The following is a 16314-nucleotide window of genomic DNA, read 5'->3' on the forward strand; positions in this document are numbered from 1 at the left end:
GATGCTGATAAGAATCACACACGGGATTAAACAAGCTGCGCTGCTGAAACATCTCCCCATAGTAGTGATTGGGCGAGCAACTTATAAAAAATAATCGAGGTGCGCACCGTCAACGACAACGTGTTCATCGCTCAATGCGATTCGAGAGACGAGCCTATTCATTAAAAACTGATTTGCATTGAGTATCTGTTCGCATTCATTGGTGAAGAGATATTTTTTCATTAAACGAGGCTTCTGAGGCCACGTGTGAAAGACAAGCGAAAGCGGCATTCGCCTCACGTTCGCATTGGTGCAAAGGTGCAGGCATGTTCTCTTTGGACGCACCTGTCTTAATTGGTGGCCTGGAACAACGGCAAATGTGTTCACAACTTACTGGAAGGTCCTCATAGCGTTCATTGGGAAGAAAAGACCAATGGATTCAAGGTGGAGCCACAAGCCTTTATTATTTCATTTGCGTCCACATCACCCCACTGAGTTCCCCCAGCTCCTCTAGTATCTTGGGAAAAGATGGTGGTATTGCATGGCGACGAGGATAAAACTGACAACAGTCACTCAACATTACTCGTTTGGCAACGTCATCTTCTGTAACACCCAGAAGTGCATGCCTGAACTCGAGCGAGATGAACAGGGGCTGCCTACCTCTCTAACAGTGGCGTGTCTACCGGATATTGCAAAGCAAAGCTTAAAAAAAGTAAACACGTGATTTTCGTCGTGGATGCCTCGTGTGAGTTACTGCTTCCGTATAGGCTAGCGCTCCAAAAGCAATAATCGGGGCCAGGCGTGCTCGCCTAACTCCGCGCGTCTAGGGCCAGCATGCAAATTTAGCTTCAGGATAGACTGCTTGATGTCGCTTCGGCGGGCCCGCAACTAGACATAGCAGAACAGGAAAGAAATGCAAGTACGCCCACTGTCTAGTAGCGTGACTACAAAACGTCTCTGTGGCATGGCGGACCCTTACCCGGAAAAATGATTCAGGCAAAACGACTACAACTGGCAGTGCTCGAAATTTTGCTAACTGTGAATCTGGGAAGCCCCACTCGGAACCACATCCCATGTTTGAGACAGGACGAAGAAAATCGCATGTCCTCACAGCTCGGTCTCACTCATGTTTAACGTATCTGTATAAGTCACGTCCAGAAGAGGCTGACGCTCACTATATGGCACACCATCTCCGTTCTATCTAGCGCCTGTCCGCGCTCCCTATGGTTCAGCAGCTGCGAACAGCCAACCACGAAAATTGCAAGAGAACTGCATATACACAGACAGGGTCACGAAGAGAAATTCATACCGCTTGTAGGCGGTTGATAACTGTAGGAGGAACTGCAAAACAAAATGAATTTGCGGTCGGTAACAAAAAGACATCACGATTTTAGATCGGCGCACGCGCCACATGCATATACGGAGTTCATTAGTTCTTCCCATTTGCATGTACTTGTGAGGGAGTTCTGCCTCAACTCTAAAGAAACCACTAGTAGTATATTTTATGTTGCTGCAACTAAAATGGAAGCTGAGAAGCATGTGCCGAGCAAGAAGCGCACATTTTGCCACTGCCATATGACAAAGCAACTGCTGTTTGACTTCGTTGGCAGACACCACGCTACACAGAAAGCACCAATGCCGAGTCTTGCCAATATCTACAAGGTAAGGTAGCGATTTCAGTCTCTTTCCTTTGTGTGCGGGTTTTCGCAGTACAAAGAGACGCTATTCCTCAAGTCAAACGCAAACGACAGAGGAGTGGAAGCGCGCACGCCTACCCGCACTACTGTCTGTTTTCGGATCCTGCTTATTATTGCATGCGTACACAAAGATATGCAGTATGTTAAAGCAACCAATGCGGCCTTGATGGGTTGTCTGGTGGTAGGCACATGCTGGTTCCTGCACGGCATCTGCGTTAGTCATAGTCGACGTTCTCTGCCAGTACATCGCGTCCGTAGTCACTGCCGTCCCAATGTCTCCGATTTTTGGTCCTGACCTCCTTCTCTACATTTCACGTCTCTAACTCGAGCAAACAGCAGGAAGCAGAATCCCTCTCAACTCTCGATGGATTTTCTCCTTCCTTCCATGCTTCAGCTCCCTCTCTTTCCCGTCCCCAGCCGCCGCTGTGTATTCCTTGGCTCTATGCGTTCAGAACACAAGTCACTTTCCAGAGGTCCCTATTTCCAAGAAGCAGACCGGAGCATCTGCGAGAACGGCATCAATGCCCCCTCGCAGGACGCAGACATGTAACACCCCGGCCCTCTGCAGACGCGTAGCAAGGGCCACACCCGCATCTGCGCGACTTCCCGTCACCACAATCAAATGAATATTTCGCTCTTCGCCCTTGAGCCACGGGGCCACCATATTCGCGTGAGGGTATACAGTCTCACAAGGCGACCCATCATTCACGCTTTCCTTGTAATAGGGCAAAGAGGGTGCGACAGAGGGGCCTACAGCAGAGTAAGGCGTGATGACAGGGGGGGACAGAGAAGCGCTTTTCCCTGGATAGTTGAGAGAATCTGTGCGGTGGGCATCCGCAGTTGTCCCCCCTTTCTCTTCATTTTTCTGAGAAGCAAATTCCAATCCTTCTCGAGAAGGAACGGCAAAAGACATTCCCCCAAACCGGCCTCGCCGCTCAGGTCCCACGGACGCAGAGTTCACTCGTGTTTGTGGAGAGGACGTTGCATGGAGGCGAGCGCCGAAGGACGACGAGTGCAAGGCAGGTGCCGAGAGAACCGAAGAAGAAGAACGGGATTGAGGGGTGAAAAGCAACGCAGATGTGCTAGAAGCGTTACAAATATCGCTGCACGCGCCACAGTAGGTAAATCCCCCTAAGGCCGCGTCGTCGGCGCTGTCTGGACACTTCCAGTTGGGGATAGACGCCGGGAAGGGCGCTCCCATTGCGGTTGCAGAGGAAGCAGCAGAAGCAAGAAGAGGAATGAGGACAGCGGACGGGGCATCTGCGGCCACATTTTTAGCAGTGATGAAATGCACCTGACGAAAAGAAGCTGCAGGGCGAACATCCAGGACTGTCGCATGCATGTGGTGGTCCAAGAGATCATCTACACTGAGGAAAGGAGGAAAGAAATTCCCTCGAGCCGCCGCATCTAGTCTCCATGCACGCGCTACACCTCGAGGGGCTTCTGCCGCCCTTCTGTCCTCGAACGTCTCCCACCAACGCTCCTCTTTCAATAACGCTTGAAGGGGATCGATCCTAAACACACCAGGGTGCAAGCGCGACCGTTTCACAGCACAGATTATACCGGAAACCATGAACGTGCGTTTATCCACCACATATCGACGGGGTGACCACACAATACAAACTTACTATACACATATGCCGCCACTTGCATGCAGATGCGCTGACATTCGAGTGGACAAAGCAACTGTGCGTGGACGCCTTTGCACTCCTACACACAGTGCTCCTCTCGTCGTATATCTGCCTACGAACACCGTATTTCGCATGCAATTTGCCAATTTGCACACGCGTGCATACCCACGGGATGAAACCGCTTAAGCACAGCCCATTCGAAGATCAGGAGAAGCCGAGTAAAGGAAAAAGCATCTCTGTGAAGTGCCCACACGAGTGTCTGCGTTGACGTGAAGGGATGAATCTTTCCCGTGTTGACGAGGCAGAAACGTGCGGCAGCACGAGTGTAGATACATGCGGATGTACGTATGTGGCATCTCTAACAGTGTTGCCTGCATCAGCAGTTCCTGCATCGTGGCTCTTTATGACTGCCGTACATCACCGTCCCACTGAACGGGTTTCAGACGGCTTTTTACGATACAATGTTTGTACTATAACTGTTTTCTGCGAGGAATTTTAGCATCGCGATGTCGGCTTGTCGCACACAGGTTTCTTGACTGTTTTTTTACGGTGTTTTACCCTGGTAACGCGGTACCTCTGGCCACGCTGTCAGAGTCTTCTTCATCGTCCGCGACGAACTTTCGCCGAGGCTTGCGCGGTGGTCCCATCAGCAGATTTGCAGGTCCCTGGATCATAGCAGCAACGAGAGATTGTTTTTTCTTCTTTTGTTTCTTGGCATCCTCTCGCGATTCGCTGCTCATGGCTCCTCCGAGAAGGCGTGCGCGCAGCCGCTGCTCCAGAGATGGGCTCCGCCAAGTCCCGTGTCCTGCAGAGGAAGCACTCCGTTTCTCTCTCTCTTCGTCTAAATCATCTCCGATGTAGAACCGCACAGCCCCTAGGGCCGAGGCAGCCAGGTCTTCTCTGGGACTGGCATCTTGTTTCCGAGTTGCTGTCTGTGCGTTTTCTTCGTCCGTCTGTGTCCCGATCTGAGAGAAGCCGTGTACCTCCTGAATCGACGAAGAGTCCGCATCTTGGCCTTCATCGCCCTCCGGGTCTTCCCTTCCGCTCCCCTTCTCGGGCTCTGCTTCTTCCTCCGCAGGCGCTGGTACTTGCTCAGAAGCACCCCCTGGAAAGCTTTTTTGTGCTCTTCGCGTCCTTCTTCTTTGCTGCTGCTCATCGTTCTTCTCTCCCTCGTCTGCTTCTATGCCTTCCCGGGTAAAGAGACCCGATTTCCTAGCTAGGAACGGCAGCGTCACGGAAACAGGTGTCTCCTTCTCGAGCGCAGAGGCGACCCCACAGAGGGCAGGGACGTGCAGGTAGGCGGAGGCGGCGCGCAACAAGGAAAGGGCAGAGCTCTCTTCGTCGGGTTCGAGACGCAGAAGCGGAAGGCGAATGTGATGGAGCAGGCAGACGCACACGAAGAGGAGAAAGGACGGCGGATGCACAAGAAGGAAGTCCCAGAGAAGGAAAAGCTGGGGAAGATCTAAAGCGTGGGCGAACAACGTCAACAGCCACGACAGGGCGTACAGATCCGGACCCAGGCCTAAACAGATAGACAAGACGAAAGGGAGCAGAAAACAGACACACAGAAAGCAGCGTGTGAAACAGCACAAGCCGAGCTGCAGAAGAAGACGAAAACAGAGTAGCAACGATGCCCAAGCACGAAGGAAGAAGATACAAAGCCGAAACGCGAAGGAGGACAGGGCGCCGAGGACTGTGTAAGCTGCTTGGGGGCTCTCAGTTCTCTCTTGGTGCTGGGGTCAGAAGGAAAGCACCTGGTTGCCTTTGCCTGCAGGACACGCGACACCGTTTCCCTTACCTATTCGCTGGAGGTGGACAGCGAGAAGGGGATCAAAGAAACAAAGCAACTGACTGAAGCATGCAAGCTGCTCCTCAATTGCGGCGGCGTTGTCGCAGCCAAAAAGCTTGTACTGGCCTTGCCGAGTCAACAGTCTGTCCAGACACGCCAGTGCGATCTGTGGGTGGTTCATGTACAGAAGCTGAAGGGGCGCCGCTATCGCGTCTAGACCTCTCGCAGAGAAAAAGCGACAAGACGACAGCGAGGAGGGTGACGCGGGAACGGGATAGAGAGATGAAGAACTCCTCCCGGAATTCTGGGCAAACAGCGCCTGCAGAAGGCAACGAAGCTGCCGACGACCGTAGCGGCTTCCTAGCAAGTCGTGATGCTGTGAAGGGCAAACGAAAAAAGAAAAACCATTCGATCCAAAAGCGCAGCCAGTGCTCTGCCTTCGGCCCCGCAACGAACCCACACTTCAACCCTGTATCAATTACTTTGCTTGAGCAGTATTCCGTTTGATAGTCTGTGCCAACCGATCTAAGGTCGTGACGGCTTCTTGTCGAAACGGCGAATCGGAAGAGAGAAAGCGACGAGACACGGCGGCAAGGAAATAGGTTCACCGGGAAAAATCAGAAGAAGCTATGGGCGAGAGCGGATACGCGCGAAGCGAACGATAATGCACATACAAGAGAACTCCTCAAGTGAATGACATTTAATTTCGGAAAGATTTTCAGAGTGATAAAAGGTATCTGCATTCGATAATCGTTTTTTGAATCACGCACGCAACCAGAGTATCCTAAGTACGCAGTGAGCTAACTGGACACGAGAAACTCACTCCGGTCAAGGACATCAAAAAGCTTTCACGAGAACACAAGAGCAGCAGGGACGAACGAATTGCGCAAAAGTTGGAAGCCCCAAGAAAAGAAAACACAGTGAAGAGACAAATATGTCGACGAAACGGAGGCTGAAGCAAAGGAGCACATGCAGAAACGCATCAAGAGATGCAGGAACGCAAGCAATTTCACAGAGATGTTGAACTAAAATGCAGGCAATTGGCGAGACAGTTTAGGAAGTCGAGAGAAGCTTCCTAAAGCCGCTTTTTAGGCCGATGAAAAGCTCAAAAGTGAATGAACAGATACACAAAGAATCGGGAAAACGTTTCAACGACCAGATGTACGCAATGTCTTCTGTATGCTTGCCTTGTATATCTATCGACGTAAAGCAGACAATCTTACATGCAAGTAGTGCATGAACAGGCCATACCTAAACTTGCAAGCTGCTGTGTCTCTTAAGGGACAACGATTCATGCGAACACGTCCGCAGACCCGCCTACTCTGTTTTACTTATCCAAGTGCGCATATGAATGCGTGCTGACCCCTTTTTCCGCCTCACTTCGTAGCATTGAGAAAAGTCGTCGTTTGCCAGCAGCCGATCCGCAGGCGAGGCGAGACTTTCCAGCACGAGTTGCTCGAAAACGAAAGGCCCTGCCGCAACCTCTGCCGCGAAATTCACTCCCAACAGCGTGGCCCAAATCTGTGAGGACACATGAAAGTCAGGAAACAGAGCAGCGCTTGCAAGAGGCAGCGACAAAAACGCAACAGAGGAAGCGACAAGGCTATAGAGGAAGGGTCGCTACGGCGGCAGAGAAAGCGTCATCAAAATGCAAGAAACAGAAACTGAGCCCACTCCTTAGTTCAAGAGAGACCTCACAACGGGCACAAAGAAGACGATTTTCCAAATAGCGAAACCCGCCACGCGACGCGCATGTTGGATACACACATGCAGAGGTATATGGACACAACTGTATACATCCACTGACTGGAACTGTAGATGAATAGCAGGTATCCGCACAGAAATAAAAACCACCTCAGATATATATGGACACATAGAGAGAGTCACAGGGGCTGCGTAGAGGCTAAGTACAGAGGAAATAGCGTTGTGAAAGTGAAGCAGACTCCCCTCTCCTCTTCACTCCGCATCTGCTGCCTCTCTCCTCCTGCCCACTTTATCTCCATCCTCCCCACTTTCACTTTCTCACAGATAGATAGATGGACAGATAGACAGATAAATAAAGAGAGAGGAACCTACACAGCGGTCGAGGGTAGAGGATATGTGTAGGTGCGATAGCGTTCTGAGTGCAAGAAACGTGGAAACGACTTCGTGTGTCGTGAAGAAGGGCTGAAGGTGGAAATTGACGGGTTCAGCATTTCTCGCAAGTCACCACGGGTCTACCAATGGTCTCGATGGGATACAGTTGACACAAGAGGCTGCACAAAGACAAACTTCACATCGGAGTCTCCCTTCTGGCGTTCGTCTGGAGGAAACATACAAACTCTGGTTCCTGTGCGTCTCACCTGCGGGCGGAGGAGAGGCGGAATGTCTACAGCTGCTTCGTCTGTCAAGCGCTTGAGACTCTTTGGCAGTTGGACGAGCAAAGAGCGGAAGAGTCTGACCCTGGGAACCACACCGAGAACCGAAAACGAAGACAGATGTGGAACGAGAGACACAAATGCATGCCGGAAATGCGAAGACGCACAGAGTATTGCGCTGGAGGCACAGGAAACCCGCGGCTACATTCCGCAGAGGAGTCACCTCAGCCGGAAAGGCAGATATGTGAGAGAGAGACAACCATGTTATTTTGGTTGCTGTACACCACCACTCCAATAGACTCATGAAGGGTCGAAACGCAGCGCCGCACAGGAAACGAGGGAAGGTGGCAAGAGACAAGAAGATTCTCCGTCGAAAAGGCGATCCTGGCTGGGGAGGTGCGGGAATCCAGAGTGAGAGAAGCGCAGAAAGGCCTGTGTAGTATTGAACTCAGTGAGTCCGAACGGGATCCTGAATTCCCTGCCAGCCGAGCCAGAATCGTGATGTCTTTTTGTCGTGTATATACTTATGGGAATGCTACGCGAGACGCGAGCATAGCTCCGAGGACAAGACGAACATGAAACGACAGACGGGGGACCGTAACACACGAAATGCATACAGGCGAGACGAGAAAGACACACCAGAGACCAAAGAGGGGAGAAACCCTCGGAATGTCGAGGCCCACACTCTCCTGCGAGCGAAGAAAAAGGCCCGACATTTGTTGACCGCGAACCAGTGACTCAAGAAACCTTCCAACTGATTAGCCTGACATTAGTCCCAATACTCTACAGAAGAGAGGGTGCCGAAAAGAGACAAGGCAGTGCGGAAACGGATGCGTTCGAGGAACAGGAGACAGGCAAGCCAGGAAGGGAAACTGAACTCAAGAGGCGGATAGCGAGACACACAGCGGAACTCTATAGAAACAGCAAAGAGAATGCCGAAAAGCAAACCAAAGTCTCTCGCGAAAAACCAGATGATTGCAGAGGTGCGTGCTAACTTGCCTTAGCCGTTGATAGAGAAAGTGAAACTGCCTCATGTACTGACACCGCGGCCGGACCTGCGACGGAAACGCAAAGAGTTTTTTCGGAACTCGGGACCGTGGAAAACCGGTAAGTTTCAGGCGTCCTTAGAGCATATCTATACTGGCCCTCTCGAACTCCACAATTTTTCTAGCTGTCGTACTCAAGCTTCGGCCCACTCACGCAAAGAAATATCAAAAAGACGCCTTCTCAAGTGTGCCTTGGATCGTGTTCAGACAGACAGTCCGACACTTGCTGCTACCGGTCTTATGTTTAACGCAACTCAGAGAATCCGTAAAAGGACTATGTCTGTTTATGCAAAAACGCTGTTGTGGAACCCCGTTAGACACGGCTTCTCGGAGTCTCTGGACTTTTGCCGAGTGCCTTCACATGCAAAGTTCCCTCAGGTCCTCAAATCCCCAAAACAAAGTCAGATGGCTCTCAGGGTGGAGCCACTGTTGCAGCAGATCGATCAATCATAAACATATATATATATATATATATATATATATGCGTGTGTGAAGATGCGAAATGAATGGAGATGCATGTTGTGCGTGTCTCGTGTGGGGTTTTTACCTCTTGCATTTGCGAGACAGAAAATCGGTCCGCCTCCTGTAGAGCGGCAACGGTGTCCTGAATGGACACGCCTGCGAAGAGGAAACAGTTTCTAGATCCTTTGTGTATTACATTTTGCTCCTTTTTTCAGCTTGTAGCATTACGCTCAGGAGCATGGCGTTATCTTCGATGGTTTTTTGTGTTCAAGTTTTCGGTGGAACTCCTGCGTCCAGTCCTTGTTCAGTTTTCAGAGTCGTCCACACGGCAAAAGTCGATCTATGCTTCTACCTGTTCCTCTCTGTCTCGGTCTGAAGCTTTCTCCCGCTTCCCGGCCCCCAGGCAGATGACGTTTTCAAGGCACTTTTGTGACATGATTCGAGAGAAGACCTAACACATATTTAAACGTAACGGCGACTCCCCTTAGAGCCAAGAAAGCCCGCTCCCTCCACAAAAAACAAGCAAAGAGAACGGAGAAGCAACAAAAGGCCAAAACCGTAAACGAACCAAGTATGGCCACCTGTGCATCCCAGACGATACTCAGCTACACATGTGAGACGCTATAACTTCGACACCGCTCCACGTTCGCCTACCTCTGATTCGCGCGTCGCCCTCCACCCAGTTCATTTCGACTTCAAGCCAATTCCGTCCAGAACTGAATCCGCACGCGAAGAAGCTGCGATCTTCGACGACTGTCTGCATGAAACCTTCCTCTCTTCTCTCTGTTTCGTCATCCAGGGCGCCTCCCTCGCGGGCCGCTGATCGTTGGGGACCCGAGCGTTGTGCGCCACCTCGGCCCCACGCTTCGTCTCTTGAGATCCCCGCGGGATGCCGCGGCTTTAGAGACAGTGGCGGTCGGGCGGAGGGCGAGCAGCCCAAAGCATCGCTTCTTACGTCGTCGCCTTTCTTCGTTCCGTCGCGAGTTTCCGAACGCTCTCCCTCTTCTCTCTCCTCGCTTTCTGCACCTTCTCTTTCTATGTGTTCGCGTCCCCCCTCTTGTCTTGCGTCTCTTTCCTTTGTGTTCCCTTGTCGCTTCTGAGACGAGGAGCCTCCGTTGCGGCTGTCTCTTCGAGAGGAAGAACAGGAGCAGGAAGCGAGGAGAGAAGGAAGGGAGTTGCACAGACAGGCGCGGGGGCAGTTTTCGGTATTTGTCTTCTCACTCGAAGGGGCTTGATCGTGAAGCAGGCGGAAGTCGACTAGAGGCGAGAGAAACGAAAGCCGCTCGTACAAGCTCGAGCGAGCGCGAGACGCCCCTTCATCCAGCTCCTTGTGGCCTGCGGCGCATGCATCTGGAGGGGGAGAAGGAGACGAGACGGACACAGAACTGGAGGACTCGGGAGTCTCCTGAAAGTGAGGCAAGCGCCTCTGCGGTGCTGCATCTCTGCCTTGAGAGAGACGCGTCGAGACAGGCACAGAGGAGGAGACAGATGAGGGACAGAGAGAAGACGAAGAGGGAACGGAGAGTTCGCCCGCTCTTTCGTAATCGTTGAGGTGTCGAACAGCAGAAAACGCGTGCGCAGAAAAGGAACCAGAAGAGGAGGAGGGCGACTGATGACGCAGGAGACAACAGAGCGGAAGTCGAAGGATCGGCGGAACCGGCCGCAAGGCGCCCAAGTCCACCAGGGTGGTGTGGACGTCGCCGCCTCGGAGTTGCCACCAAAAGAAGATTTCCTCCAGGGGAACGTTGTGGTGTCGCCAAAGGTAGTCTTTCAGATTGTCAGAGCTGCGGACAGAGGCGCACCCGCGAGAATCTGAGGAACATAGGAAACGAGGCAGTTGACGGAGGAGAAGAAATAAGGGTAGGGTCAGACTTGGCGACTGCAGAGACGTGGGGAAGAATATAGGAGTTTTTAAGGGGGCAAAATCGAGAGACAAAGATGAGCAGGGGGGACAAAAGAAGAAGGTGAAGGAACCACCGCTACAGACTGGGACTAAGAAAGTGCCGTATCCTCCATATGAAGCCGGCATAAAGAACATAACTACTGCAGCTAGACCACGATATGTACTTGTTGCAGTATACGTAGATACTGTCTCTGTACAGAGGATCTGGTACAGCGACGAGATCAAACGAGGTAGAGGCGCACAGGGACAGAAGCCGGATCCGATGAGCTTCAAGGCAGCGCCTCAAAGCAGACTCAGAGAAAGAGTATTATCAGACAAGGTACAAGCCAGAGGCGAACGACGGCAGAGAGAGATGGGCGTGGAAAGGAAGAGTGGAAGACATCAGAAAACGAGAACATCACGGGAACAGCTCACACCGCGGGAAAACATGAAGCTACATGCGGGATGGAGACTTGAATCCTGTGTCTCCCCGAAACAGTTGCTTATCTTGCCAGTCAGAACACCTATCTTGGTCAAAGAGAGTTTAACCAAAAGCGGTTAGTGGCTGCTGAAAAACGCCCTTATCAAAAGCGTACTTCATCGATGAGCGACTAGCCGTTTTCTCGACCTGGCGTCGCGTTTACACGCCAGAACCTACTGAAGACGCCGCGAGACAGAGCAAGAAAACAAAGGGGCATCGACGGAAGTGCATGCGCAAGAGACAGACTTGTAGCGACAAAGGAAAGGGATAGCGGCGCAGCTCGCCCGACTGGCCTTTCTGGAGCCGACCCACCTAAGACACCAGGAGTGCAGCTGGACTTACGCCTCGAATTGTTGTTCGTTCTTTCAAGCTCTTCGTCAATGTGCAAGTCAAGCAAGAGTTGAGCAGCCTCCGCTGTCTGAGGGCACATCAGGATCTCCTTACTCTTCCTCAGGCTGGCTACCGCCCTTGTCTCCGCGCCATCGTCCCGCTCGCATCTCTTCGTGTCGCACAAGCGTCCGTGCGTACCTGTCTCCTCGGATTTGCTTCCACAGTGTTCTCTCGTGCACATCTCCCCCGGATTCCGTTCCTCTCTCTGCGAACGTCCTTCTCCAGTGGTGGGGGACAGACCGGCCGCTGGGCTCCGGCGCGCGACCAGCGGCCCCGGCGCATGCACAGAAGCAGGCAGTTCGTGGACCCACGCCAGATTGAGAGCTTCTGCAGGCGTCAGGCGACGGTCGGGGTTCACTTCTAGGATTCTTCGCAGAAACTCGCGGAAGCCTGGCGACAACGGTGCCCCGAAAGAAGCCTCGGAAGGCAGATCCACCGCGCTGGACGCGTCAGCAGACGCGCCACAGCCGCCATGGTGGTAGCCCGGAAGAGAAGAGGCGTGAAGGAGCAGAGAAGAAAACGAGGAAGGGAAGAGAGACGTGCCAGCGAACCAGCCAACGTGCGAACAGAGAACTGCCCACAAGAAGGTGCTATCGTCAAAGGCGGGGACCTGCGAGGAAGCAGCCGACGCGTGACACAACAAAGACACACGTTTCGCTTGCCCCTCTGTTTGCTTTACCTGCCCATGCTCCCCTTCGCCGGCTCCATCTGCATGCGCTTCTTTTTCTCGCGCACTCTCGCGCCTTTCCAGACAGGTGGAGAGGAGACTTAGCAAAGAGGCATACGCCTCCGGCTCCACGAGGCAGCACGGCTTGCTGACGACCTGGCGCAGCTCCTCGACCAACTTCTCTTTCTGGTCCAGAAGACGGCGAGTCATCCCGCGACCGATGCAGGAGAAGGAGGGCGTGATCTGTGGGGTTGAGGCTGTCTGACGGGACTTTGTGCGTGCGTCGGAGAAGCGATACTTCTCGCGGCTTTCTCCCGCATCCTCCTTGGAGAGCGAGGTGAGCATGCGCTCGAAATGGGGGCGCATGCGGTCCTCATAGGCCCAGTGGACGTACAGCAGCATCATGGCCGCGTGTTCCACCGCCCGGAGCGTACGGAGTGGATGCAGACGAGGCAGCAGTTCTTCTTCCTCGAGATTTTGCGAGGCCAGACGCCAGCTGCCTTCCCCTCGGATTCTCCGCTCGCAGCCGGCCCAGTCGTCCCAGGGGCCTGAGGCCCACTTGATCCCCAGAAGCCCCTCGACTTCTCTCTCCCATTTGGTCTCCCACGTACGGACGTCCGTCTCTCCATCCTGCGTCCCTTTGCTCTCTCGGCGTTCTGCTTCTAATTGGTTGCCGGAGTTCTTCATCGCGGTACCTAGGCGCTCGGCACAGGTCAAACTCTCTATGTGGAAGGCGCCCTCTCGGGCAGCCCCTGCGACGCCGCCCTGTCTCACGCGGGAAAGCCTCGCCTCCGCCTCCCGCCTCTGTGCGGCCTCCCGGGTCCGCTGCTCCTCCGCTGCATGCGCGAGAAGCGCCAGCAGGACGCCGGGCAACAGCCGGGGAGGCCCTTGCGCGGCCTGGAGGAGAACAGCGCCGAGCGCCCAGGTGTCGTCTTTTGAAAACGGGGGCATGCGGGTGGCATAGGAAGAACCGAAGAGCGCCTGCTGAGGCGTGAGAAAGGGCGGCGAGGGTGCGAGACGGGTGTGCGGCGCCAAGTGCCCCTGCCGCGAGAGATGCGCCAGGCCCCAGTCGGACAGTCGGACGTCTCCACTGGAGGTGAATCGGATGGTCGAGGGACAGAGGCGGCCGTGGGTCAGACCCTGTTCGTTGAGAAACGCGAGAGCAGAAAGAACTTGGGAGGCCATGCGCCGCAGAAACGCCTCGGGGAGGAGCGCCACGGCTTCCAGGAACGAAGTGTCGCAACGAGTGGAGGGTGACGGCGTCCTCGCCTGCTCGCGTTGGTAGATCAGATCCGCGAGAGACAGAGACCAGTACTCGGAGACGACGAAGAACCGGTCCGCTCGACGGAGAATGTGAGTGTACACGCACAGGTGGGGATGGCGCAGCTGCTTGAGAAACTGAAACCGCGTGACCACTTGGCGGTACCCGGCTTCCTCCTCTTCTCGCCCTTGAGCGTGTGCGCCTGCTGGCTCTGAGGCAGACCCCTGTGTTCTTCTGGTCGTCGTCTCCGTCGTCGCCTGGAGACAGAGATGCGTGTCTCCACCGCAGGGGAGGCCATTCTTCTGAGCCCCCCTGATCCGGGCGAAGCCGCTTTTCTCATCGGTCTTCTGTTCGGAGAGTTTTTCTGCAGATGATGAAGCGCAATGAATCGTAGACGGAGGAGAAGCGCCCCGGACCGCGGCAGTCGCGGACGACGGTCGGTCGTCGACACTGTCCGTTGTGCCGGGAGCAGCGTTCACGTCAGTGGCCGTTTTGCGGCTCACAGATTTACAAGGATGGTTCTTTTCCCCATGAGGGAAAGTTGTGTCACCTCTTGCAAAGGTGTGGTCTCCTTCGAACGTTGGCGACTGCAAAGTAGGGCCAGGCAGTAGAGCCTCGAGCGGCGTTTCACAGGGTGTATGTACGCCTGTCGCCGTTCCACGCGGGATAAAGGACGATTCACAGGACGAAGCCTGCAACGGAGAAAAAGACCCGGTGAGGTCAGACGCCACAGTAAACGTCTGGAATCCCAGAAGAAACTCGGACGAAGCCGAGCAGAGAGAGGCGAGGTCGTCCCCCGGCGTCTCGCACACGGGCGGATACGCCATCTTCCGGTCTCTGGGCTACCTCTCTACTCCATCAAGACTTATTCGATTTGGAGAACGATCAAAGCAGCCTTCTTGGGTATCGCAAAAGTGCAGAGGTCTCGTCCGACCTCTGGGATGAAAACAGCTTGCAGAACTGTCTCGGTGAAAACGCTCCAATCGCGCACCGATTGTGTGTAGGCTGCTGCAGAGATGAAAAACGGAAGACTGATGCATCCTTCAGAACATGCAGCGACTTTCAGTGTCGGGAAAGGATGTGGAGAGGAACCACTCAAGCTAAGGAACGTCCTGGCGGAAAGAGAGTAGCATCAGCTGACTGATATGGATTGTGTCGTAGCCACAGAAGTCGTGAAAGGGGCGATGTCTGTAGGCGGAAGATACAGAGAGAGAAGCTCTCTGGTCTGCGAGAAAACCATACGTGTAGAACCGATTTCGTATGACATCTAAAAGGATACGGACTGCTAAAATATCCGAAGGAACTAGAAACTCGGGAAACCTCTTGATTTTTGCCACGTGTAACCGTAACACACCTGAAGCAGGGACATAGCTCGCGCTGGAAAGCTGTCTCTGTTCGTACGTCCGCCCTACGCAAGTCAGTCACTTGCTCTTGCAACTCCTTGAGTACAAGAGACACAAGTTAAGAGAAACGAGGGGAGGATGAGCACACGAATCCCGGGGAAAAGTTGTTGAACACACACTTGGTGGCAGCTGTGCCCGCCAGCGCGCGCATGCCAAGGGGAAAATCGACACGTGCATGTACGGGAGAACGATAAGAAAGCTGGGGGTCGGCTCCCATGCAGTGTATCGATTCAGTATATTTCCAAGTTTCTGTAGCAGAGTTGTCAAGTGGTTCCCTTCACACCCTTGGCGTATCTCCCTTCACCTCGTCGCGATCTTAATCTGATTCGCTGTCGAGTACTACGGATTGCTTTGCTACTTTTGCAGGCCAGAAAGCTCCGGAGAAAAAAGTGACTGCAGTTCTAACGCCAGTGCTCCAGCCTTGACTCAACGCGTTCTATGCATTTCGGTGAACTTTTTACTCCCTTCAGAAATCTGCGAACGCGACGGAGGAAATTCTCCGTCCCTGGACGTATCGACAAAGCATTAGGGAAAGGTTGGGTGCCGCTCCGGCGGCCGCTGCGTCGCTTTCTTGCTGAGGGCGTTTTAGCTGTAGGCGAAAGGAGTATCAGACGGCACACAGATATTTCGTTCGTGTTTATATGTTCATTATTTTTATCGAATAGTAGGCTATATATCGGAGAATCCTCCAGTTAGTACCTAAGCATGCGTTTAACTGCAACGATTCACGGGGATTTCGGTTTATTTCACAAGACACTTTCACAAGAAAGCAAAGAAATAGCATCGCAATTGCCGGATTGAGCTTCTTGGAGCTGCCGCCCTACGGTCCCGGACTGGCCTCGCAGCTGGCTCACGTAGTATTCACCACCCCAAATGTTCGATCTGAAAAGCAACGTGCGTGTGCACCTCGTACCGCAGTTGTTTTCAGTCCTCCTGTGTATTTCCGTCCACGAAGGCGTGTCTCGGAACTAGTTAAACGAGTGCATTGATATTTTTTTAGAGGAGCGCAGTAAACCCACACTAAACTTCTCAGGGAGTTGTATTGATTTTGGATGCGCCAGGCTCCACTGACACTCACCAGAGTATGTGCACATGCAAGAAACAACTGGGCAAGTTATCAGGGTAGCTATAGTAGTTTAGGCTTTTGTTTTTTCCTAAGCGTAACCCGCTGTTTTTGGTCGATCCTGAGAAGACTGCTTGCATTCGGTATCCGCAGACGAGACCTCGAGTCAGTGTCACGGGTCTTCCAGAAGTGATTTCGTTTTCACT

The 16314-nt window shown here is 53.3% G+C and overlaps 1 protein-coding gene across 1 annotated transcript; it reads right to left on the bottom strand.

Moving 5' to 3' along the window:
* Window positions 1-1350: 1350 nt before the first annotated feature.
* On the bottom strand, window positions 1351-15094 carry TGME49_250680 (TBC domain-containing kinase (incomplete catalytic triad)). The gene is made up of 8 exons (XM_018780932.1): window positions 11667-15094; window positions 9616-10773; window positions 9047-9117; window positions 8453-8508; window positions 7439-7538; window positions 6477-6617; window positions 5106-5472; window positions 1351-4829 (listed from the first exon to the last, which is right to left on the bottom strand). The coding sequence occupies exons 1-8, from the start codon at window positions 14467-14469 to the stop codon at window positions 3862-3864; spliced, it is 5664 nt and encodes a 1887-aa protein (XP_018635070.1). The 5' UTR covers window positions 14470-15094; the 3' UTR covers window positions 1351-3861.
* Window positions 15095-16314: the final 1220 nt, after the last annotated feature.

The sequence above is a fragment of the Toxoplasma gondii genome, chromosome XII, assembly GCF_000006565.2.
Source record: "Toxoplasma gondii ME49 chromosome XII, whole genome shotgun sequence".
In the NCBI taxonomy this organism is placed as follows: Eukaryota; Apicomplexa; class Conoidasida; order Eucoccidiorida; family Sarcocystidae; genus Toxoplasma; species Toxoplasma gondii.

Bases quoted from the DNA above. Each gene is read 5' to 3' on its own strand.
- TGME49_250680 (XM_018780932.1), bottom strand. From the start codon at position 14,469: ATGGCGTATCCGCCCGTGTGCGAGACGCCGGGGGACGACCTCGCCTCT. The intron at 8,509-9,046 runs GTAAAAACCCCA...TTTCCGTCGCAG, and splicing joins CTGTCTCGCAAATGCAAGAG to GTCCGGCCGCGGTGTCAGTA. The intron at 5,473-6,476 runs GTGAGGCGGAAA...TGCCCTTCACAG, and splicing joins ACTTTTCTCAATGCTACGAA to CATCACGACTTGCTAGGAAG.